This window comes from Pempheris klunzingeri, chromosome 8, assembly GCF_042242105.1.
Source record: "Pempheris klunzingeri isolate RE-2024b chromosome 8, fPemKlu1.hap1, whole genome shotgun sequence".
Classification (NCBI taxonomy): domain Eukaryota; kingdom Metazoa; phylum Chordata; class Actinopteri; order Acropomatiformes; family Pempheridae; genus Pempheris; species Pempheris klunzingeri.
Window position 1 is genome coordinate 25,997,205 of NC_092019.1, and position 24,156 is coordinate 26,021,360.

A 24,156-nucleotide genomic window follows, 5' to 3' on the forward strand; every position below is an offset into this window, starting at 1 on the left:
CTATCTTCAGGTGCGTATGTAGCTTGAAATGGGATTATTCCAAATGTATTCATGTTTTTTTTTGTAAAAGCCTGCCAACCGAGCGTTTTCATCAACTTTTATTTTGGTACTTCCTGTTCAAACGGAAGTGTTTAACTTTGAACTTTACAGTGAAAAGGACGAGGCAAGGGAAGCTGAAACAATGTGGAGAGGCTCACCCGGTTCAAAAAACACAGTGAGTTCAGTCTGAATAGAACTTTACGGCCAGAATAATCCCGAATTTAATTTAGTTTGGCTTACAAGTTGTTGCTAAGTAACGTACAAATTAAAGTTTGGTCTAGTAACTGAAGTTTAATGGCTGAAAGGATAAGTGCAAGGTAACATGTACTTCTTGTAATTCGATTAAAGTATTTTTGGGGAAATATTTAGCTGTTAATTTGAAATTTTGATCCTATAGTAGCGTTAGCCGCCAAAAATGAAGCTTCTTCTGCAGAGTGGCTGCTCACGGTCAGCATAGAGGATCTTTGGCGGCGGGCTGCACCAGTAGGAAGGGCGCCTGCCGACAGAAGGCACGACGGGACTCTGCGGGCGGCGGCAGACCGTCATGGACAGGACGGCCGTGGTGAAGGTCGGAGCCGCGGCCAGCGCCAGCGTCTGTGCCCTGTTCGGCGGCGTGGTTCTGGCCCAGTACATCGTTGCCAAGAAGAAGCGAGCGGGGAAGAAAACACGGATCATAGAAATGGTGAGTAAAACCAGCTGCGTTCGCGGTCAAGTCAGATAGTTACAGATAAAGAAATAGGAAGTGGGGAAGGTGCGTTTTCAAAATAAAAGCGCTCACCTTGTGACAGACCAGAATCAAGTCAAGAATAATAAAATTTACAATTAGAAAAACGTCTTTTTTAAAAGAAAGAGCTATACAGCTTGTATAGGAATGTGCAAATATATAACTAAGTAAATCTGTAAGTTTACAGATTATAAAACGTGCTGTTGAAAGCAACTCTCTATAAGGATCTCTTGTATTATTAATGGAAGATTTTAATTAGTACTGATGTTATATTTACTCATTACTCTAGCATTGTATTGTTATTGCATTGTGCCATATAAATGATGGGAACATCAGCACTTTGGTTGATGGAACCTTTAAATAACCAAACTGTTTGTTAAATAATTGAGAGCCACCAGATCAAAATAGACCAAGCAAGACATCACACACATTATAATTCATGCTGTACTTGAACCTACGCAACGTCCTCTGTGACATTTGTGCGCCTGTATTCTGAAAATCATGTTTGTATTTTGTCCGTCAGTCCCCGTCAGTGTTGTTGGTAACTTGACAGTAATGCACAAACAGGATGTTGTGCGCAGGCGCAGGTTTTCCCTAAAACAGCAGCTGTTTTTAGAGGTCACCAGTGTGCTTCTGTCCAACAGAGAGAGCTGCAGACTTTCTGTCAGAGACCAAACAGCTCTGAGGGCTCACCCTCTGTGTCGGTCTGTCTCTGTTCTGGGATCAGCTTTGTGCTGCTCTCGCTGTCTTTTGTTGAACAGGAAACATGCAGATTATGCAAGCTGCATCAGCACAGAGGGAAGACTCAGTGCAGCTCTCTAACCTGTCCGACAGGAATCAGGCTTCCACACTAACTGCAAATATGAAAAATAGAGGAAGATTTGTGTGATTCAAATGCAGAAAATACAACCTGTTGTTCAGTGTGTGGAGTCTGTTATGTTAGTACATCAGTATGTTAGTAAAGCATTTACTTTTTTCTGGTGTTTCTATACTTATTCATCTTTCTGTATAGGCAGAAAAAAAATGGATTTATTTTATTGTATTTGCAAAATATCACGTTCACTGACCTTTATTTTTGAAGATGTGTAAATGAGACCTCGCTGTAGCAGAACTTTAGTGATTTAGTGTTTTTGAAAGGAGGAACTTTATTAACTTTTAACTAGATTTTTAAGTCTTTATGAAGACACTCATTTTATTGAACTGAAACGACATCCATCAGATACCCATGTGGTTCATCAAAGAATCTGATAAACACTGCCTCTAGTTAGGCAGGTATGATGTCCTTGTCATAGAGCTTCTGTCAGTGTTGCTACAGTCTGGGCTGTGATCACAAACAGTGAACCTAGATGATGATTTGGGATGCAGCAGCCACTGTGGCGTCTGGATGAGAACAGCTTCCTGCCCCAGCCTTCAGCGTGGAAACTTGTGACCATCTGCTTTTGATGACTCGATGCTGCAGAGGCACAAACATCTGCCCTGAACTCCAGAGGTCTAAAAACACATGTCAGTAACTCAGTCAGACTGTCACTTTGAAATGTTACTGCTGAGCGTGTTTGTGACTCTCACTATAAACCCACCATTCCAGAAATCCAGAAAAAACAAAGAACTTTTGCTTTTCTTCATTCCCAAACCCCCCCTCCGTGGTTTGTGTTGACAGCAGGGCTGCTCGACACCACCCTGCCTGGTTGTCTGTGTGCTCACACTTTCAAGTTGGAATTGTGTCCACTGCTTCAGAAAGCTCTCAGATTTGTTGAAAAACCCCTTTTTCTTAATTCACCAGGCTGTACCTGCTCATGGGCTCTTCAGCAGGACCATAGATGTTTCAAGTTTGGCTTTATGGGCGCCACCGTCTTGGTTTGTTAGAGCCAGAAGTAACATTCATTCCATTAAGACGGCCACTGATTAGTTTGTCACAAAGTAGTCCCACTCTAAAGCATACTCTGCTTTATGGCCTATTTTCCTCTAGGTGGGACCATCCTTTACTAATCAGACATCATGATGTATTTAAGAAGACTGAGAGCATAAACTCATCAGGAAAGTGTTTAATGATTTAATAACTCAAGAGAATCAGGCTGGTCATTAGAAAGAATCCAGGTTTAAGGCTCTTCAGCACTGGCTTCACCTTTCACACCTAGAAACCACGTCCCCTTCTGATGCAGTCGATGACCAGGACGCGTACACCAGTTTGACAGATGGGAGGTTTAACTACAGCATGGCCTTTTGTCGCAATGAGCCAGCATGCACCCTGTGACTAGCCAACCCCCCCGCACCTGTATTTTTACTGCTATGTGCAGCCGAAGAGTGCTGTGAACATGATCTATTCCAGGATGAGGAGGAGGAGAGTCCTGCTGGGGTGTGTTTCACCCTCTGGACCTCTGGAGGGCAGAACAGAGCTGCACTTGAACTGCAAATCTGGGTTTTCTCTTGGAAAACAAGATGGATTTTGTATGTTTCAGCATCCCAGAAGTCAGCACTCTGTGGCGTAAGGGACAGAGACGCTGAGTTTGTAATGTCGTCGACTGTCTTTAATGACGACGACGCTAAAGTCCTGATAGAAGGAAACAAGTTGTTTTGTTGGTGATATCTGATGATACAACAGATGTGAATAGACGAGTGTCCCGTACAGATACCAGACACAGAGCTTTCTCCTTAAATGACTAAAGTGGTGACATGAGGTCAGTGAGGTACAACGAACCTAATTATTGAATTACCTGGAGAAGCAGTAGTGATCGTTAGCAAAGTGGAGGCATCCCAGTGACCTGACAACGACCAGGGAACACTAATGTCTGCCACGTAGAAGCGACTCTTGTGTTCTCCCACAGAGGATCCTGAACCATCTGTGCAGATGTTTTTACCCTGGATGGGAAAATTCAATTCAATTCAGTTCCAGTGAAAGTGGTCTTCTAGTTTTCTAGTTTGACACACAGAGAGACAGTTCAGATGGCTTGTTTAGGTTGATGCCTTAACTTAGTTAGAAGCTTGTAGGAAAGAAATGACAGAATGAAAGCTGTTTGGTTTCCCTGATCCTTCACAGAAGAGGGACACCCGGGCTTTAATCTTATTGGTGAATGTCTCACATCATATCAGTATAGTTTGGTTCACAGTTCTACCAGAATCTCTCACAGCACCGTGTCTCGCATGCTGTTCGTTATGCTACTTTATCAGTAGTAACAGATGGCTGTCACCATGACAACCAATGCAGTTCCTAGTGTGGGTGGGCCACAGGAAACTGTTCAAGGGCCTCGATGCAAAAGCTACTACTACTTTTTACTTGGACTGTCTGCACTACTTGGAATTAGGAGCACAGTGTGAAGTCCTAATCTGTGCAGATGATAGAAAGAAACAAGTTGTTTTGTTGGTGATGGTGATGATACAGATCAGACAGATGTGAAGAGACGAGTGTCCTATACAGATAACAGACACAAAGCTTTCTCCTTAAATGACTGAAGTGGTGACATGAGGTTCAGTGACTTTCAGGAGCAGCAGTGGTGATCGTTAGCAAAGTGGAGGCATCCCAGTGGCCTGACAACACAAATGTCTGCCATGGAGAAGTGACTGCTGTGTTTGAAGGGTTTCAATTTGAGTGTGACACACTGTATGTGGAAGATCAAAAAAAGTTGTCGGTGTGTGTTGACACCAGGGTTCTGCCTTGTGCTCATGTGGGGATTCTTGAATCCTTAATGTTGAATTCCTGAATCGTTGGGTCTCTCTCTAATTAAAGAGTTTGGTCTAGACCTGCTCTTTATGGAAAGAGTCTTGAGATAACACTGTTGTGAACTGGCGCTATATAAATAAAGATTGATTGATTGATTGTGTCACTGGTGGTATGATCAGCGGTATTAGTAGCACAGACACTTGTAAAAAGCGCAGTAGTAGTGAAAGTAAGAAACGTTGCTGTGGTAGTCGGAGGGTAATGAGCAGTAGTAAGGTTAATAGTCGTGGTAGGAGTAGCTCTAGCAGTACAAGGAGGTTTTCCAAAGAGATTTGTAAAAGTGGTACTAGTGGCAAAGTGTATGCATAATAAAATAGTAGTGCTATCAGAAGCTGCAGCAGCAACTACACGTTGTAGTAGAAGGAGTCGTAAGATCAGCAGCAGTAGTAGCAGTACTATATCTGAAGAGCTAGTAAACTTAGTGGTAGTTGCAAAAGCTGCAGTGAATCAAGAATGAAGAGCCTTTATTGTCATTGTGTGTGTACAATGAAATGAGGAGCGTTACTCCAATTGGTACAAAATAGTGAGAAGAAGAAGAAAATAGAATAAAAGGAATATAACAATATACACATATCGGTGAAGGAGGTGGAAGCAGGAAGGGTGTTGGTTCCTCAGAGGTGTACCTAATCAAAACAGCAGTGCTGGGATGAGTCATCTCTCAGGTTGTGTCCACAGATGATGAATTGTTACCTGCTGAGGCATGGGGAGGGAAACACTCTGTGATGACCTTTGACCCAAACAGGTCATGGCTGGGTCATAGCAGCCAGAACCTGTGAGTAACCTTTACTCTGACAAGATCAAGTGGGATGTAAAGAAGAATTAGTCTTTTCTTTAATCTTTAGTTTCTATTTGATGACTCGGAGCCAGAGGAAAAACTTGCATGAAAGTCAAGGCACCGCACTAACATTCCTCCAGACAGTTTGTGAATCAGCACAAGGTGATTAATTACTACTAAAGCTAAAACTGCTGTTAATGGCACAGTAGCATGGAGTGTTTATCTGCTCACAGTTACTCTTCTAGCACTTTATCTTGTGGTTTGCATGTTTGAATATGCAGATGCAAACTGTGTATTAACATTATGTGCAAGTATGGCCAAAGCCAAGGAGAAGATTGCTCAGGCTTGTAGTGGAACAGACAGATAAGGGGAGATCTGCTTGCTCCTGTGCTTGTAGTTCCATCAGTGGAGCTGTGTGTCTGCGAGGCCGATGTGCAGCAGGGACATGTAGTACTGTAACTGGTGAGGAGTAATCAGAGAGCGTCGACCTTGTTTTTGGGAGTCGTGGTATGCGAGCTAGTCGAGGTCAGTAGAGGAGAGGAGGGTGTCATCTCGTTTTCCAGTCTTACAGCAACACCACCATTACAGAGGACAGCCGGGGGCTGGGCCTTGTTCAGCAAAAAGTGAGCCATGGACCAAATGTCAATATAGCACAAAGGTTTAAATGGTACGGTGTAGAAGTGGTGTCACTGTCCAGCACAAGCCGTCGTCAGCAGTGACAGTCATCTGTGCGCTGAGTGATGATGAACAAATCATCATGATGAATTTAGATTAACAATAATAATGACAAGCGTAACAGTACATAAAATAAAAAGATATAAATATCAATGCCTAATGTTTTATGTTTCAACACGTTTGTCCTGATTTGTCACAGCAAGCCTTGTTAAAGGTTCTGATGTTAAGGTTGTTGTAGTGTTGCAGGGGCCTGTCTTTGCTGCTGGCAGCCTGAGAAACTAGAAGGAGAAGTATTATTTCTTTCAAAAGTTACTTCAGTCTATAGTTTTATCAGTTCAGGTATTGGTGCAGCCCTTAACTGTTCATTCTCCTGTTAGCTTGGAGTTTGTGTTCACACAATCATTGATACTGATCTGACATAATACTGATTGCATTGATTGGTTAACAGGAGGGGTTTTGTTGGGGATGACACCTTTTGGCCTCAGGGCCTCTCAGAGGCATTTACACGGGTACCTGCTCAACTAAAGAGGTTATGGGAGAAATATGACTATACAACAATTCATTACTGAAGTTATTTATTCATTATTAGTTATTTAATTAGTTTAGCTCTCCTAAAAATTGCTTCACCCAAGATGCCACAAAATTCACAACTTTTATGTTGAAGGCAAACTTATTTTACAAGTCGGATAATGGAACAGTTGGAACGCGTCGATGGCGCTTTGGCCCATTGAATTGCATTGCACATGTTAATTCAGTGCAACATTAACAGGTTTCGGCAGCATCAGCTAGCTCAACGCTAAGCTCACACGCCTCAGCAGACATTCGCATTTGTCCAAGTTGGACAGTGACATTTGGTAAGACTCCCTAAACTGGTATTTTTCATGGCATTATATGATGTGAACAACTGCAGATGAATTATACGTCATGCACGGGCCAACCTGAATACTCATCTGTGTGTGTGTGGGTGTGTAGATGTAATTAAAACAATATTATAGACATGAAACACGTTCAAACAATCAGAAATATAGAGATGCTGCAGTTTGGTTTGTCTTCCTTTACATGTGTGTACATCTGTGTGATTTAGAGATTAAGCCAGTGGCAGGAAGAATTAGACATTAGACACCATAGACTACCTCAGTACGCGTGTGTGTGTTTGCATAAATGTGAGGCGTGTGTGTGTCATGTGTGACTGAGCATTGTAAGAACAAACAGCCTGACGCTCACACTGAACCTTGACCCCCGTGACCTTTAGTGCACCACCAAGCTATTTACTGCATGTGTGTTTTTGCGGGGTGGGGGTGGGGGTGGGGGGTTGTATGTTGTGTGTTAAAATGTGTGTGCTCAGCAGTAGCGGTGCTGAAGCGAGTCCCACCCTCTGATTGATTTTAAAGGTTCCTTTTGAAGGGGTCAAAGGTCACATTACTGGAACAAGGGTAGATTACAAATGTCACTTTTTTCTCCAGTGGCCCCATTTCACGCCTATTTATAGAACTGTGTGTGTGTTTGTGTTGACGTGCGTCAGCTGAAATTGTCACTGTGTATGTGTGTGTTTCTATGTGTGTGTTGCACAGGGGGGAGGGGTAGTGTTGTTTAATCTATTTTGGGGCGGCTCCCCCTCTGTCGCTGGCTGTTGCTGTAGATATATAAGCCCTCCACAGCCACACAATCTTTTCTTCACTCATGTTTTAGCTGTGACAACAGACCCGAGGTAAGCTTGTGTGTGTGTGTGTGTGTGTGTGTGTGTGTGTGTGCGCTTTGACCTTTGACCTCAGTATTTGCCATGTAGTGTTACTTCAGGCTTTCCTGTCTTTCTGGTAGACTGTAATGTTATAACCTGCTCAGAAAAATAAAGCACCGTTCTGGGATGCAGTACAGTGACAGAATCTGTTCAGAACATACAGTTTGTTCAAAGGGAGCGCAGGTTTCCACCTCACTGCTGTCAGGGGACCACAGCTGCTCCGTTACCTTTATTGGTTCTGTAACTAAGAAGAAGTTTGTAGGGCCTGTATAGCATGTTTGTATAGGTCATCCCTGTTCTGCGTTTGTTTGACACACAAACACTCCACAGAGTCGGTATTGTGCAGATATGAAGCTCAGGAAGTTGTTGTGAGTCTTAGGTGTGTGTGTGTTTGTGTGTGTGTGTGTGTGAGTGAGAAGCCTTTTGGAGAGTCAGCTCTGACTAATGAAGGACTACGTTTTATTTTTAGTTGTGTTCTGTGTGTCATGTTGCTGTAGGATCAGAGTGATTTATGAGGTCCTATGAAAGCTGATGCCGATTATGTAAGATGGGTGGAAGTTGTGTTTGGGGGGGGGTCTGTGTGTGTGTGTGTATTTGTGTGTACATCTATAATACATGCTGAATCGTCACTGTTATTGCATCAGACAGTTTAAGCATTGATATATTTGTATCTGTTTACTATTCAAAAAAGAAGTGAATCAAAATCAGCTCCCAGAATGTTCTCCTGTTATTGGCTGATAAGCTCACTCTGCTCTGCTTATTAGTGTCCAAGGTCAAGAACACAGACTCCAGACACCAAGTCAAGCACATGGAAAGGTTTTTATCTTCTAATAGAATAATTAAAATCATTGCCTGCCAGATTATCATCAGATTGGTGCAGACACACGTCACACACACACACTTACATAGTGATTCTAGAGGGAGCTATTTTGTAACTCTAGTTGTTACTTAACAGGCTAAAATTCAATTTTAAAATTATCTAAAAAATAAACAGGCTTGTAATTTTCCTCGTCATGGGACGAATAAAGGTGGAATAAAGGAAGATCTTATCTTAGTTTAGCATCTTAATACAAACACACCCTCCAGCTGAAGCTGGTCTGTTGTTACAGGTTTAGCTCACTTCTGTCCGTCCACAGTTTGCTGACACACTCAAGAAACACACTTCAGTCTTCAAGAAAGCTTAAATCATAACAGTGAGTCTTTGTTTTTCCTCCTCTTCTTCCTCCATCTGCCTTTCATCTCTCCTTCCACCGTGCTCGCTCAAGTCAACCTGGCAGGAAGTGTTAAAGCCAGATTTGTGATGTGTGAAAATCTTACCAGCAGTAAGTGGTGGATGGAAACATCTGTGGCGAATCACAGAGCCAAATGAAAACTTTTATACTGGATATTTAGTTTCCTGACATGGATATCTAGGTGACAGACTTCCTCCAAAGTTTGCACTGGTCAGGTTGAGCTAACGTCAATGAGATTACATTACAAGAAGCGCTGAAGCTCACTTGGTCTATGCAGAGGTGTCACTGTGGCTGTTTGTGTGGTCGTTCAACACTGACAGACTCCATACTTTCTTGATCCCTGAAACTATGTATGTCATGCAGTCGTTGTCCTCTCCATACCAGATCTCTAACTACAGATAACCTGCAGGCCAGAGGGCTGTAGTTCGACCCAAAGGCTTTCAGGGCGGTTCCAGACTTTTAAAGTTTTAAAGTCTACGTTAGATAGATGTAGAAACATCAGTCTATAATAACCCCTCTCTCTCCCCTCCACCAGATGCCTCAGTTTGAGAAGACAACAGTCCACATGAGGGACCCTGAGAGGGTGGAGCAGATCATCTGTGGCCTCATCAAGGGAGGAGCTTCCAAATTACAGGTAGAGCGTGGGGTCCTGATGACAGCCCGTCAGCCAGTAGTTTGCTGAAACAGTGCCACATGGTGGCAGTGATGGTGCTAGCCTGTAGTCACCAGAATAACCAGCGCCAGGGGGGTTGGTTTGAAACCCTCAGAGCCAAATCAGAGCTTTCCTGGCAACAGGGTCTCTAGTTAACTTTTGAAGCCCTTTACTTGAGACAAACACAGGATTTCTTTCATTGTGTTTTCCCACATTCCAAACTGCATATCCATTGTCCAGCCCTCCAGGCTGTAATACCATGGATATGTGTGTGTGTGTGTGTGTGTGTGTCACTCACTATTTTAGGTTCCCCTTTGTTCCGTCCACTCCCTGATTCAGGATCTTATTTGTCTGATTCATGTATTTCCCTGGTTCTGCTAAACAAAGTGTCCATGGCTTCATTGCAGATCATCACAGACTTCGACATGACGTTAAGTAAGTTTGCCGTCAATGGCAAGCGCTGTCCGACGTGTCACAGTAAGTCTCCTTCAAATTCTCTGTTTCAGTGCGGCTCTCTTGCCCGTTCGAAACATAACTTAAAATGGTGTCATTGTCCTTTATTTGTGCAGATATCATTGATAACTGCAAACTGGTGACAGAGGAGTGCAGACAGAAGCTGCTGCAGCTGAAGAATAAATATTATCCCATTGAGATCGACCCTCAACTCACCATGGAGGAGAAGTACCCGTTCATGGTGGAGTGGTATGTCACATGTGCACAAACCTAAACACCAAAACACACATTTTCCTTTTCAAATAGCACAGCACCGTCATGTTTTTGACTGAGATGTACACGGAGTACATAAAAATGTGTATATGCGTCTTTGCAGGTATTTCAAGTCCCACACACTACTTGTGGAGCAGCGGATAGAGAAAGACAAGCTGCCAGAGGTGGTGAGAGAGTCTGACGCAGCACTCAGGTATCTCGTCCACACTCGCCCCGGCACTCCGGATTGCATAGCGTTACTGTTGCATTATGGGCATTTGGCTGATTCATGAACACAATGCTACTTTTTTTTATAGGGTAAATTCTTTCATTACAGAAAGTATGCCAATAAACCTGAATCTTATATGGTCAATAAGATGGGCTTTAAATTCTTCAGCCCATGACCAGAAGAAGGCAGAGCAGCAGATTGTAGCATGGTATTAGAGTAAATCATCATTCATACTGTGTGTGTATATAAAAGGAATGATAATTATTACTATTGTGTTATTACTGTATGGTAGCAAGGAAAAACTTAACCTTAGGAGCAATGGGGTTCAGTGTCTTCAACATGCTGACTCAGAGGAACCGGCCAGCGACCCTCTGATTGATGGACGGCCCTCTCTACCTCTGAGCCACAGCTCATATACACTACTCACAAAAAGTTAGGGATATTCGACTTTCAGGTGAAATATATGGAAAATGTAAAAAGTGAATGCTACAGTGATGTTATATCATGAAAGTAGGGCATTTAAGTAGAAGCATGCAATGGTCATTTCTTCATCTTAAACAATTTATTTGAAGAAAATCTAACAACAGTGGTAGGTATACCACAACAAAACATTTTCAGTGTCTCAATAAATTGGGATGTGGCCAAAGGACGTCCACTCCTTTCCTTTCTGTGACTCTTCCAGTCTCTGTATCACTGTTCCAACCTCCTGATGACACTCTGTGACCCTCTAAGCTCAGTGAACACCTCCGTCTGAGGACTTCCTGTTTGAAGCCTCCAGTGTTGAGGTGCTGCTGATCAACTGTTAGGTGTCGTCTTGGTCTCATGATGTCAGAATGTGAACAGCAGGATGAGGAGGACTGTTTAAATACCAATTCTGACTGAAGCAGGAAATGTATTGGTGGATTCATGGATCAAACCTTTTTTTAGGTTCATCCTGAAATTTCACCTGAAAGCTGAATATCCCTAACTTTTTGTGAGTAGTGTATATACATATAACCCAGCCGTTGGTATACTGCACCTCTGTCTGCTCAAATACAATTAACATCCTGAGGAAAAACATTGGTGGACGTTTCCACTCATTTCACTGTGCGTACCCTGTAAGCCTCGTCTAAAGCGTGTCAGCAGCTCGTCCCTCTCTGTGCCTGCTGCTTTCAGGGAAGGCTTTGAGCAGTTCTTTGACCGCCTGCAGCAGCACAATGTGCCCGTCTTCATCTTCTCTGCCGGCCTGGGTGACGTCCTGGAGGAAATCATCCGCCAAGCTGGAGTCTACCACCCCAACGTCAAGGTCGTCTCCAACTTCATGGACTTTGATGACAATGTGAGTCCTGCACCTGATAGATGGCCACCTCCGTTCTTCTGCCTGTTTAAAGCTCAAACTCACGACACTGGTTGGATTTGCTCCTCCTCTCACAGGGCGTCTTAAAAGGTTTCAAAGGCGAGCTGATCCACGTTTACAACAAACATGACGGCGCCCTGCGAAACACGGAGTACTTCAAACAGGTGAAGGAATATTGCAACATCATCCTAATGGGCGACTCTCTGGGGGACCTCAGCATGGCCGACGGTGTGCCCAACGTGGAGAACATCCTCAAGATTGGCTTCCTCAACGACAAGGTACAGCCATGACCGCGGATCGGGGAATGTCCCTGACTGAGTTCAGAATCTTAGAGATACTTGACTGAGATCAGAGAGGGAGGGGATGTCTGAGCTGTATCTGATCCAGTTTTAATAATGGAATAATAGTGTTTGAACTCATTCGAGGCTGTCGAGACACCACGACTGAAGTTTTCTCATGAGTTTAGCTGCTGCTGATACATTTTGATGATATTGTAGTTTGGTTTTGTTTCACAGCCAAACTCTGCAACTTTGTTAGAGGTTTTTAGTAAAGACCACATGATATATCCTTCGTTCTGACTGCATGTGTCCTGGTTAGTGACTTTTAGAATTCGGGGCAAGATAAGAACTTGCTTTCAACCGCAAAATGTACAGATTCTAAGTACTTCCACCTAAAAGTTTGTTTTTAACTGGCGCTCCTTGGCAGTGGCTGCTGTGCTTGGAGAGTCATGCCATGAATGTAACAACACTCCTGACACTTTAATCTCACTCTGCAGGTGGAGGAGCGACTGGACAAATATCTGGACTCTTATGACATCGTCCTGGTGAAGGACGAAACTCTGGAAGTGCCCAACGCCATCCTCCAGAAGGTTCTATAACTCCACCCCCAATTTCACACCCCAGTCCACCCACCACTGTGTCCACTCCTCTCCCCCCATCAGCCCCTTCCAGCCTTGGGCCTGTCAGACTTCTAACACCAACCTAAACCTTTGTCACTGGTCCAAAATGATCACTATTTAACCCCTCCACTCGCTCTGGATCCCACCTGAGTTCTCTTCCAACACTGTACCCCTGCCCCCCCCCCGAACCCTGTAAAAGCCTTTTTAAAAAGACATTCTACATCTCCTGAATGAACTGTTTTAAAGTCCACGCAGCAGCATCAGCCTGTCTCTGGTGTGTTTTGTCCGTTAGAATTTTTGATGTTCTCTAAGACATTTTATGTTACCAGAATAACCAAAAGTGAGAGAAACAAAACAACACAACGTCTCACTCTATCATAATGATTTCCACATCATTGTCCCATTGTCAGTCAAAGGACTGTTTTTGATATGGTAATATCTTTTTACCATAAAGCAGGCGCCCACAGCCTGACACAGTGGAGGTATCCCAGTATGCTTCAGCTCACCCTAATTATGGGACTTGGGTGTTAGATGTCCACTGGGTCAGACTATGAATGTGAGCCACTGCAGTCAGACATAAAGCATGTATCTGCAAAAGCTGCATTAGAGCTTCTGCACATACACACACACACACACACACACACACACAGTACATAATGGACCTTAGAAAATCCAGTAAAAATGAAAATGTGTTGCTTAGTGTCAGCAGCAATATAGCGACCACCAACAATTAGTTTGAGGAAAAGGGGATTCAGATTGCACAATGACGCTCAGATGATCAGAGGAAACGCACTTTAAATTCTGTGTACGGAGGAATCAGCCTGTACAGTAACACATGGCAGTATTTTTGGTTTGTGGATTTAGGAACACGTTCTTGCACGCAAAAGCCATGTTTACATAAGCTTTGAAGCATTTGGCATCATATCAATACACAAGGAGAAAAAGCTCTTTGCTAGAATCTTGAAACATTCATGGCAAATGCCCTCTTGAGTTTGTGAGCTTCTCTGCATAGGTGAAGTGACTCAGCAGTCAAGTGTTCTCTACGCCAGTGTTAAAGGGATATTATGTGATACTAAAGATGACTTCTAGTGGCCATGATTGGGATTAGAGCAGTAAAGTCCCCTCAAACCAAAGTAACAAGAAGTGCTGAAAAATGACAATACTTCTGAAGAATAATTTAGTTTTATTTCAGTGAACAGAGGGAAGCTCAGGCTGCCTGCTGCTCACTGAAACCCACCATAAGATCTATTCAGTTTCATCCATTCATTCTGTGGTTAAAATTGAGTACTACCTCTAAAATATTCATCTATTTTTTTTTTTTTTTCTTTTTTGGAGGTTCAAAGCTAAAATGTCACTGTCTCTGTTTGTCTGAACATGTCATGTTGAATGTTCTCTTGTTTGTGTTTTAAATGTGCTGCTATTTCCTGCATGTTGCCTTCTCTTATCGTAAAGTTCATGTCAAAGAAATGGGACAAAAAAAAGAAAATATATATATATATATCAATAAAAATGGGGAATAATGTCATACTGTATATGTGGGTGTTATATAGAAATTCTATTGTTTCACTGCATTTGCAGAGATCTCCAAAATTTTAGACTGGTGTGTTGTATTTTTATAAGCAAATGGCTTTCTCTTTTCTTTGAATGTCTGACTTGAAAATGCAATAAAATGTCATTTTGTGAGCCATGGCTGGGTCACCGACTGGATAGAAATCTGGACTGACACGGACCCCCTTACAGCCCTAAAAGCTCTGGGTTTTATGGTATTTAAAGGTGCAGTACGTAATGTAAAGCATTTTAGAAATTTACTATGTGCTATGAAAACATTCCTTAACTACCAGAGATGATGTTATAGGGTTTATACTGAGGTACAACCAATCCCTTTAATAGTCGTGGTATTATTTTACTGTTACTAAGCAGGACTGACTCAAAACTGGATTTACGGGATATGTGCATAAATGTGGAGAAGTACTTTTGATCTGTTAGATTTACTAGATTAACCAAAACCTGACACATTCCCATCTGGTTGTTTAATATGAATGTTTTGTTTCTTGTCCCGCAAATGTACTAAATCACGTGTGGCTGTGGAACAGAAAATAATAGTCAAAGTCCTGACATGAAGTTACATTTACTGTGATGATAGATTTGATCCATATAACCCTGGAAAGAAGAACCATTAATGATAATGATGGCAATGCATTATATTAAGTTTATTTTGAATGTAAAATCTGGATTTGAATGGAGTTTCTCAAGCCGTTGGATAAATATAGTGACTAAAAGTGCAGTATTTCTGTCCCCGCAATGGAAAGGGAAGGAGCAGCGGCTCTGTCTTTGAGGTACTTTGACCAGCATTTACAGTAATTGAGTAGATGATGATGATGTGTGCATACATCAGTGATATTAAATCCCTGTACTGTTGTTTTGTTTGGATGGGATCATAGACTGTATATAACAGCATGACATTTCAATAGGAAACTGTAATGACATGTTGGAGAGCTTTACTGCAGTACCACAAACATTCAGCGGATGGCACTCGGAGACAAGATTACATGAAATAATCTGAAAATCAGAATCAGAATTCCTTTAATAATCCCCAGGGGGAAATTGCTTTTTGTTACACACAGCTCCAAAAGAATAAGAATAAACTTCAGACACAAAATACACTGCTCAAAAAAGATTAAAGGAACATTTAATCATCACAGTATAACACCAAGTCAATTCAACTCCAGGGATATCAATCTGCCCAGTTAGGAAGCATCAGCGATTGTCAATCAATTTCACCTGTTTTGGTGCAAATGAAAGTGACACCAGGTGGAGAGGCAACAGCAAGACAACCCCCAAAGAGGGACTGGTTTACAGGTGGTGGCCACAGACAATCACTCTCTCCTCATCCTTCCTGACTGATTCTTCTCTAGTTCTGCGTTTTGCTAGTGTAGAAATGACCGACGTGGCCGTCTGTGACAAGTCGAGAATATTATCATTGCATTGAGGCTTGTTGGTCTAGGAGTGTGATTCTTGCTAAGGGTGTGAGAAGTGCTGGGTTTAAATCCAGGTCTGAAAGATTAGAATCACTCTTTCATTTTAATACCAACTAATGATGCTTAAAACATATTTTCATGGAGTTAGGTGTCCCTGATCAGGAGTTAGTCTTTGGATTCAAAAGATCCATCTTAAATATTAAAGTTAAATATTAAACATTTTCACATTTTAGTTTGCATTAAGCCTACAATGCAACTACTGAGCCAGTTATCTAAGATAATTATCTGAGAAATAAATAACAGCTCCTATTTGACATCACATTAATCCAATGAGGTCATAAATTGGTTGGCATTGTAATGTCATGAGGTCATCTTGCTGAACTCGAGTGCAGTACTTAAGAGTACTACTCGCCTCTGCTGAGATGATGGTGTAGTAGGACACCACAGCAGGGTTGGCAGCAATTGCATCTGTCGCAGTACAATAAAGCGCCCAGAGATCACCAGAAGATCTGAAGTACTGCTCTGAAAGAGCATGTTCACAACATGGCATGTACTGTGCAGTTTGACTTGGAAGATTGAACTGAAATGCGGCCCGTTGGTCTAGGGGCATGTTTTTCGTTAGGGGTGCGAGAGGTCCCGGCCTCCAATCCTGGACGTGCCCTCAATTTTTCAATGAAAGGAGCGAGACATATAATTAAACAGCGAAAACACATAGTTAAGTCTAATTGTCCACCAGCTTGCAGAAGGAAATCCATGATGAACAGAAATTTAAGTGAATCTTGCAATCACAGCCAAATGTTGAGAGCTTTGTCTTTATATATACATTTGATGCTTTATCTATGTTATTTAGTTGCATACTTTAGTTACATATTGTTTTAGTCACATTTAATGTACATTATATATCAACAAATGCTCAAATGTTTTATAATACACTTTAATAACATACTTAATGAATATTTTATATTTACACATTGCTGTGGCTATAATCAATTTCTTTATACTTTATACTTATTCTTAATACATTATACATTATACATTATCGCTACTTTTTCAAGATGAATACAAGTGTAGTGTCATTTTTTACACACTAATAAAAATCAGAGATTGTGGTTTAGCCAACATATTGTCTACATAGCATGTTTAATAAAAAAAATATCTGCCATAGTTAGAAATCAGTGATTCAGAATAACACAATTGAACCAGGCTGTAGTCTGAAACACTCACTTTCCCGTCAGCCCATCTATTTCCGTTCCTGCGCACAATCACCCGGCTTCTCCGTTGAGCGTCAGTTCCATGACAACAGGACGATGGCTGCAAGCAAGAGAGTGAAAATGTGATTTTTGTGTGAACAAGGAGCAACAAACCAGCAGCTTTTACCACCTGGCTCGTGTACGTGACGGTAAGAAGACTTCAGAAACACACCTGAACAGTTTTTGTCGTCAGCGAGAAACAGCAGCGACAGTGTTGTTCCTCAGCTAGCTGGTATCCAGGTAACTTGGAGAGCTAGCTAATTAGCCGGCTAAGCTAAAGTTAATTCAGCCGGCTAGCTGTGGGATAGTTTACTTATGCCGGATCGTGCCTCGGCTTGTAACCGACTTCTAACATCGGAATGTGTGCATGAGTCAGTTATTAGACTTTTTTTGTTGCTCGGTGATGGAGGACTTGCCACCATACGAGTCTTCCTGAGTATAAACCAATAAACCCACTGGTGTCTGATCTTGTGCTGTTAAAGCCCAAGAGGACACACACTGATTCACTGGCTCCTCTGTCTTCCTCTGTCTTGAGTGTTGAATAAAGTCTGTATTGGAGCTTTACACTGGAGCAAAGTCCTCCCTCAACATATAATAGTGGAGGGTCATGTAACACACATTTAAGACTACAGAGGAGATAAAAGGTCAGTTTTCTGCCTGAATATGACTCCCTGAATACTGAAAGATCCCAACTGAACCAATCTGACTTGATTACCACCCAATCCAAAGTGTGTGTGTGTGTGTGTGTGTGTGGATATTAAAGGAAGCTCTCCTGGTTAATAGGTCTTTTTAAGTTGTTTGTGATAGAAAGCAGCAGCTACAAAAAGGGGCACTAGTGAACTGTGATCGATCATTTGATGTGACACTCGCTGTGGAAACTTGTTTTCACTTAAAACAGTGTTGGTCATTATCCTCAGAGCCTCAGGATGCCTTCCATCATAAAAGACTGAATACCCCCCCGACTCATGTTTATTACCAAGGATGGGGACCGATTAAGAGAATTAATTAAGACAAAAATTCTCGGCTTCATTCTATGTTGAGGCATATAGTACAGCTAATTGATTTAAACTGGATAGGATAAGTTGCAACAAGTGTATGTGAAGTTGTGCCATGGTATAAAAACCAGCAGACAGTCACAGGATGATATTGTAAGTCTGATGTAATAATAAGCAGTGAGCCTGTAGTGATGGACAGACTGTATCATCAGGAGAAAAGCTCCTGTAAATGCATCAACTGTTTGGTTTTTATTTTATTTGAGTATATTAATTTTAGGTTTAGTAATAAAGAGAATGTACAGTGACTCTCTGTACTTCCTTCCTAGGCTGCCTCCATCCAAGCTCTTTAAATACTGCTTCATCAAAAATCATGGAAGTAGAAGGTGTAATATTTCTTTAACAGCCTCTTAGGACTACATGGCGGTGCTCTGCAGATAGAAGGGATTCCCTCTCTGGATTAGCTGCCTGTTCCACCTGCTCAGCACTTACCTAGTAGAAAAGCCGCTTGCCCCCACCTACCCCCTCCTCATTACTGCTCATTGCTCATGCTCACACACGAGTTCAGCGGTCATGTGACCAGTGTTTTGGCCTGCTGTTGGCTGCAGGTGTCAGTGTGGCACACAGAGCACCGAGAGTGGACTGTGGTCCATGATGTCACCATGTCAGTACCTAGAGCTTCACCTTTCCGATCAAATTTATTATCCAATGTTTTTGTGGTGACAGTTTTGTGGTGGTTTGATTCAGTGCCAGCAGGATAAATCAGGATAAAGAAATGGAAGTGAGGAAATAATGTTTGTTCTCATTACCTGCTGTTGTGGTGCCCTGGAGAAAGGCACCTAACTGCCTAACTAGTCTATTGGGGCTGCTGAGTGGACAGGAGGTAATGCTGTCTGCTAAAAGTTCATTTATTTTCTTGTGTTTTAACTATTTAATTTCTCCATATTTTCTTCCATATTTAATACATATACTCTGTCTTTATTTGTCTCTCTGTTCATCTGTCAGTCGATCAATAGTTTAAATGGATTGCCTTACATTATGAATTGGGAGGACTATATTTAATTGAAAAGTGACAAATTATAGAGGATTTGATCAGAAGGATATCCCACTCACAGCAGAATAGATGTAACCCTTTCCTGTCTTCTGTCGCTCTCTTTCTGTCCTATCAGAGACAGCATGTCTCTGTTCAAGGCCCGTGATTGGTGGTCGGCAACACTTGGTGAGGGAGAGGAGTTTGACCAGGGATGCCTGTGTGTTGGAGATGTGGACAACAGTGGCACCGGACATGGTGAGTGGGTATTGAAGATGTGATGCATCAACCACCACACAGCATACAGACTGAAACGTCCCCATGTGTCCTTCTTATCACACCACTTTTAGCTTTCTAATGGCTTATTTGGATAATAGTACATTGGAATAGTCGTGTCTGTTGCTTTTAGTATATGGGACTGTGCACACATACGAAATGCATATTATGATGAATGTTGACAACAAAATGACAAATTTTAAAAACCTAATTTTACCAACCAACCAGTTCCTTCTTGGGTAAATACAAACTTGTTGTCCACTGTCAAAATGTAGTGTAGGTGACAGCAGTTTCCTGTCTGATATCTGCACATCCATTATGTTACAGTGAATGGGAATCAAGAATTACAGATGACTCCCTGCCCTCTCACAAAAAAGAAACATTATAGTCTCAGAACAAATACAACACTGTTTCCCTTAACCCTTAAACAAATGACAGCTGCTATTGTCATTGTAGCTGTTTAGTGGTAGTTGTTCATTTAGAAGGAATCTCTGTACCATTTAATGAAATACTTCTTTACTGGAGATTGAATGCTGTTGCATGTTGCTGCCTGAACAGAAGTGGTGTCAGTTAGCCGTATAGCCAAACTGTAGGCAGAACTCATGTGAGATGTAATAAAACTCTATTCTGTTCTGTGTGTGAAGGCATATTCAGCACTCCTTCTTTCACCAGCTTGATTCAGGTTGAGTAGCGAGGACTATTTAGATGACATTTTTAAAAGCTAAGTATAATGTAATGCTACTGTGGGCCCTTTGAGCTCCTGTTCTTTTAGCAGTGATAGTCTGGCTGCTCTCAGGGGGTAATAACTTTCTGATTTGTGATGATGATTTATATTAAACTCAATTGTTGTCCTCTGTGATTATAACTTTGTAGACAAGGTGGTGGTGGGCAGCTACATGGGGATGCTACGAATATTCTCCCCACATGCCAATAAGTCCAGCGAAGGGAGTCCGGCAGAAGCTCAGCTTCTGGAAGTCCAGCTTCAAAACGCCATCATCCAGGTGGAAGTGGGCAAGTTTGTCTCGTAAGTAGACCTTACAAACCTGGGACAAGGCTTAAAATAGATATGTCATGCAGTCATGGTGGTTTGTAGGTTGTTGTATTTCTCCTCTAAATTTGATTGGCACCATAGGGTACAGATGAACTTACAGTCAGACAGAGTGTACATTTCAGAAGTTGAATTAAACATCAGAACCTTTTATTCTAATTTGCTGTCCAAGGAATGCTTTTTGTCTTACTGGACAGGACATTGTGTCACACTTTTGAGTTTTTATGAGCTCGGCTACATGTAAGGACACGTTAGTACTGCTATTGGGTCCAGTCTTAACACAGTGCCACTTCTGTTAAATCAAGTCAACACAGATCTGGGCTCTAAGACCAGGATCATTGATGGTGTTGCTAATCTCTCTCTCTCTCTCTCTCTCTAATCCCTCTCGCCCCCTTCCTCTTTGGCTGCCTTCCTGTATGTTCACCTGTGTTCAGGTTTTGTAGGTCAAATTGGCATTAGTCCGATGTTCTCTGTGACTTTCTCATGAATGCAGAGCCCTGCCCTACTGTCTACTTTTTGTGACATCAGAATTTAATTGTACTGTGTCCTTCAAACTGTATATGGGCATCAGCTGAAATGTAAATATGATGTAACATCAAAATTAAAATGATTCTTTACACTTCCAGGCAGAAACACCCATTCATAACTCATCACACTGCTTTTTCATGCATAGAAAAGCCATCCCTGCTGTTACTTACCACTGCATTAGCATGTCTTTTGACCCCTGCAATCTATGCTAACCAAAAACCACCATGAGTTTCTCTCCCTCGCCATGATTTACCGTGATCAGCCACCCAGGGCCAAACATAGTTGTGCTTATAATGTCAGGCTAACCACAGAGTTGCTAGCATAGCTTTTGGAACCCAAGGGCCCCATCCTGCCTTGTTATTGCACTGCAGACCTCTCTGAGTGAAGGTCCAGTGTATTGTGCAAATGCCTTCTGTAAAATATGGCTTGTTTTGGAGCAATGATGATTAAGTGAGCCATTATAGCCAAAACTGTTTGAAAGTGGGGAAGAGGAGGATAATAGAGAAGAGAAGGACATCAGGATGACATGATAGTGATGATTTGTTACTTAGTGAATGGAGTTTTCCACCTTATATGCAGGAAATGGACCAGACTCAACCTTGTGCCCTTTTATAATAACCATTTTTGTAACCTGTGCAAGCCTCAAAGCATCACATTAAGTCTGGGTCACTCTGTGCAGAATGAAGCCATGGACCTTAACATTGGTCGTGCCTTGCTCTAGTCTTAAAGATAGTAGGTACACAAGAAAAAGGGGATAATAAGGTTCACTTGGAATATAACATAGAAAAATGAAGTTGTTGCCCTCAGAAATGAATTTGACCTCATTCATTCATCAGTAGATTATTACCTAGCATGTAACCTGGCAATTGTCACAACAGGGTATAAAACTGATGACTGACTTTCCAGAACTAAATCCATCCTCATAGGATAACAAACCAGCTTGACTTTCTGGGTCATATTGTTTTACTGGTACCATAGCAACATCTCTCCACCAATTCAGCCAGTTCCATGTTTTAATGCAGAGTTGTTTTTGGTCTGAGAACCTGATAATGTGTTTGAGCCAGAACTTAAAATACTTCAAAGTTGCTTCACCACGTTCAACCCAACAAGTGTGTACAGTTTAGCATGGTTTACTCCCAGAAGAGTGGAACTATCAATCTTGTCAGCAATATATGTTTTTGGGTTAAATGAGTATGCACCTTAAATTCCCTGTTAACTGCTGCAGTATTTTGAGCAGCTGGGGAAGCATATGAGCATATGAGTTGCAATTCTTTAAATTTGGGGAAAAAAACCAAACAGGCATGCATAGACTTTCTATGCTTCAGAATTTCTGGCGACTAGTGAGATAGTGTGCACTTAGTTCTTTAAACCAGAATTAAATATATACTAAATTAGGCAAAAGCGCCTTCCCCATCTAATAAACTGCCCAGGTATTGAACTCCTAACCCTGGCAACCTTACTTTAGCCATTGATCTGAATTGATCTACTTCCCATTGCCTTAGTTTTGGTGTGCAGGAACCTTCCAGACAGCAAAGTTTCTGGGAACAGCTCTGGTGGTTTTGCCTGAAAGGCTTCCCACATCATCACGCTGGAAGCAGTATCCAGCTAAATCAGTCTGTTTGGTAGACGTCGTGTTTAGTTACCTGCGGTTTTTGGCACATTCTTCAGACTGGTGGGCATTTTGGAAGCTGGCCTCAACAGAGAAGCACGTTGTAAATATTGTCAGGGCAGACAGAGTTGGGCAGATGGTGAAAGGTTTTGTTTCAACCTTGAATTCAGTGGTTTTTCAAGGAAGAAAGAAAACTTGTGGGATCCAGTTTTCTCCTCCCTTGTTGTTCTTCTCTCAACAAACATTATAACAGTGGTTGAAAGTTAGTAAGACAGCATTTGTTCTCGGTCCAAAAAGTGGACAGATTCCTTCTCTGTGGGTTTGTGGTAAAGTAAATAAGTGAAAATCTAGGATCAGCATCACTGAGGCCATCATCTACATCTCAACCATAACCAATGTTTAAAAAATCCACCAGCTGTTGCAGTAATTATTTTAGAAGTATGAGCTAAAATATGAACGGATACCACTCTTTAGCTGAGAACACGGGTCCAACCACAGTGGCAGGAAGCATCTGCCCTGCTGAGTTGACTTTGAGCAAGAAACTGCATGTGGACTTCAGGGCGATATTTTTATAATTAAATTAAAATTATTTTTTGAATCTGACACTGCAATGTTTTTCTCTGAGTCTGTTGTTATAAGCTTGGGATCTTTCCTACAGCTAGTTGGCTCTGTTCTCAACTTATGTTTAAAGCTGTAACTGTGGATTTTTGGGATTTTGTATCCAACATAATGAACAGGAAATATAAGCAGGAAATTGGGGCTATAGCAGCATGTAGTGAACATGTTTCAGTTTTTTGGATGTCATATTAGTAACATCAGCTTTCCTGTTGTTGATGATGACCGATTGTAGTTGTGAACATAGTGTCTTGTGTTTTCCCTTTAGGTGTTCAGAGCTTCTTCATCTAGCTGTTCTTCACCCCAGGAAGTTGTCAGTCTACTCTGTTTCAGGTAACACACGTGCACACATACACCAACATACACAAGGTGGTAACATAAGAAAAATGGGACATAAAGGATCACTTGAAATATGAAATAGCAAAATGAAGTTGTTTTTATAATTTTCTCTGTACGTCCACCCGCCTTCAAACGTTTTCTTCTCATCTGTTTGTATGTAGGCACTGCAGGCAATGTGGAGCATGGTGACCAGTACCAGCTGAAGTTGGTTTATGAACATAATCTGCAGAGAACAGCCTGCAACATGACCCATGGCACCTTTGGAGGGGTCACAGGTATTCCTTATTTAGCTACGTGTGGAATCGCATTTTTCCAGTTGTGTGACTCGTTCTTTTATTTGTTTGTTTATTGATGAGACTGGACGTGCTAATGTGCAGCACGGTGGTGCAGTGGTTAGCAGTGTTGCCTCACAGCAAGAAGGTTCCAGGTGTGTGAGCCTGCTGGCCGGCAAAATGCAGTTTGCATTTTGGACCTGGGGTCTTTCTTGTGTGGAGTTTGCATGTTCTTCCTGCCTTAGCGTGGGTTCTCTCCAGGTACTCCACAGTCCAAAGACATGTCAGCTTAATGGGTGACGCTGAATTGCCCATAAGTGTGAATGTGAGTATGAATGGCTGCCTGTCTCTGACTGGTGCTCACTCAGATGATCAGAAACAACTTCATTCATTTAATGGTCAGAAACACAGCCCAATTCTGGCCTTCATTAATAAAAGCATTGGGAGCATAAACCTAGCTTTAGGGATGTGTCAGAAAACACAAAGAGAAAAAACATCCTGGGA

General features: G+C 41.9%; 2 protein-coding genes across 3 annotated transcripts in view; both read left to right on the plus strand.

Annotated features, from left to right (window-relative positions):
• The first annotated feature begins 196 nt into the window (after positions 1-196).
• Positions 197-15,133, plus strand: nt5c3a (5'-nucleotidase, cytosolic IIIA). 2 transcript variants are annotated; one of them, XM_070835532.1, is made up of 9 exons: positions 197-214; positions 437-721; positions 9,431-9,529; positions 9,955-10,024; positions 10,117-10,249; positions 10,377-10,466; positions 11,637-11,799; positions 11,895-12,095; positions 12,593-15,133. In XM_070835532.1, exons 2-9 carry the CDS (start codon positions 584-586, stop codon positions 12,692-12,694), a joined length of 996 nt encoding a protein of 331 aa, XP_070691633.1. In that variant the 5' UTR covers positions 197-214; positions 437-583; the 3' UTR covers positions 12,695-15,133. The 2 variants fall into 2 exon arrangements, with proteins under 2 accessions (XP_070691633.1, XP_070691634.1); XM_070835533.1 differs by lacking the exons at positions 197-214; positions 437-721 and adding an exon at positions 7,616-7,633.
• Positions 15,134-19,111: 3,978 nt separating this feature from the next.
• bbs9 (Bardet-Biedl syndrome 9) overlaps positions 19,112-24,156 on the plus strand; it is a 147,957-nt gene continuing 142,912 nt past the window's right edge. Inside the window, exons 1-4 of the mRNA XM_070834915.1 lie at positions 19,112-19,223; positions 20,115-20,265; positions 23,310-23,374; positions 23,542-23,655. Coding sequence (XP_070691016.1) covers positions 19,112-19,223; positions 20,115-20,265; positions 23,310-23,374; positions 23,542-23,655 — 442 coding nt within the window. The remainder of the gene's footprint in view (positions 19,224-20,114; positions 20,266-23,309; positions 23,375-23,541; positions 23,656-24,156) is intronic.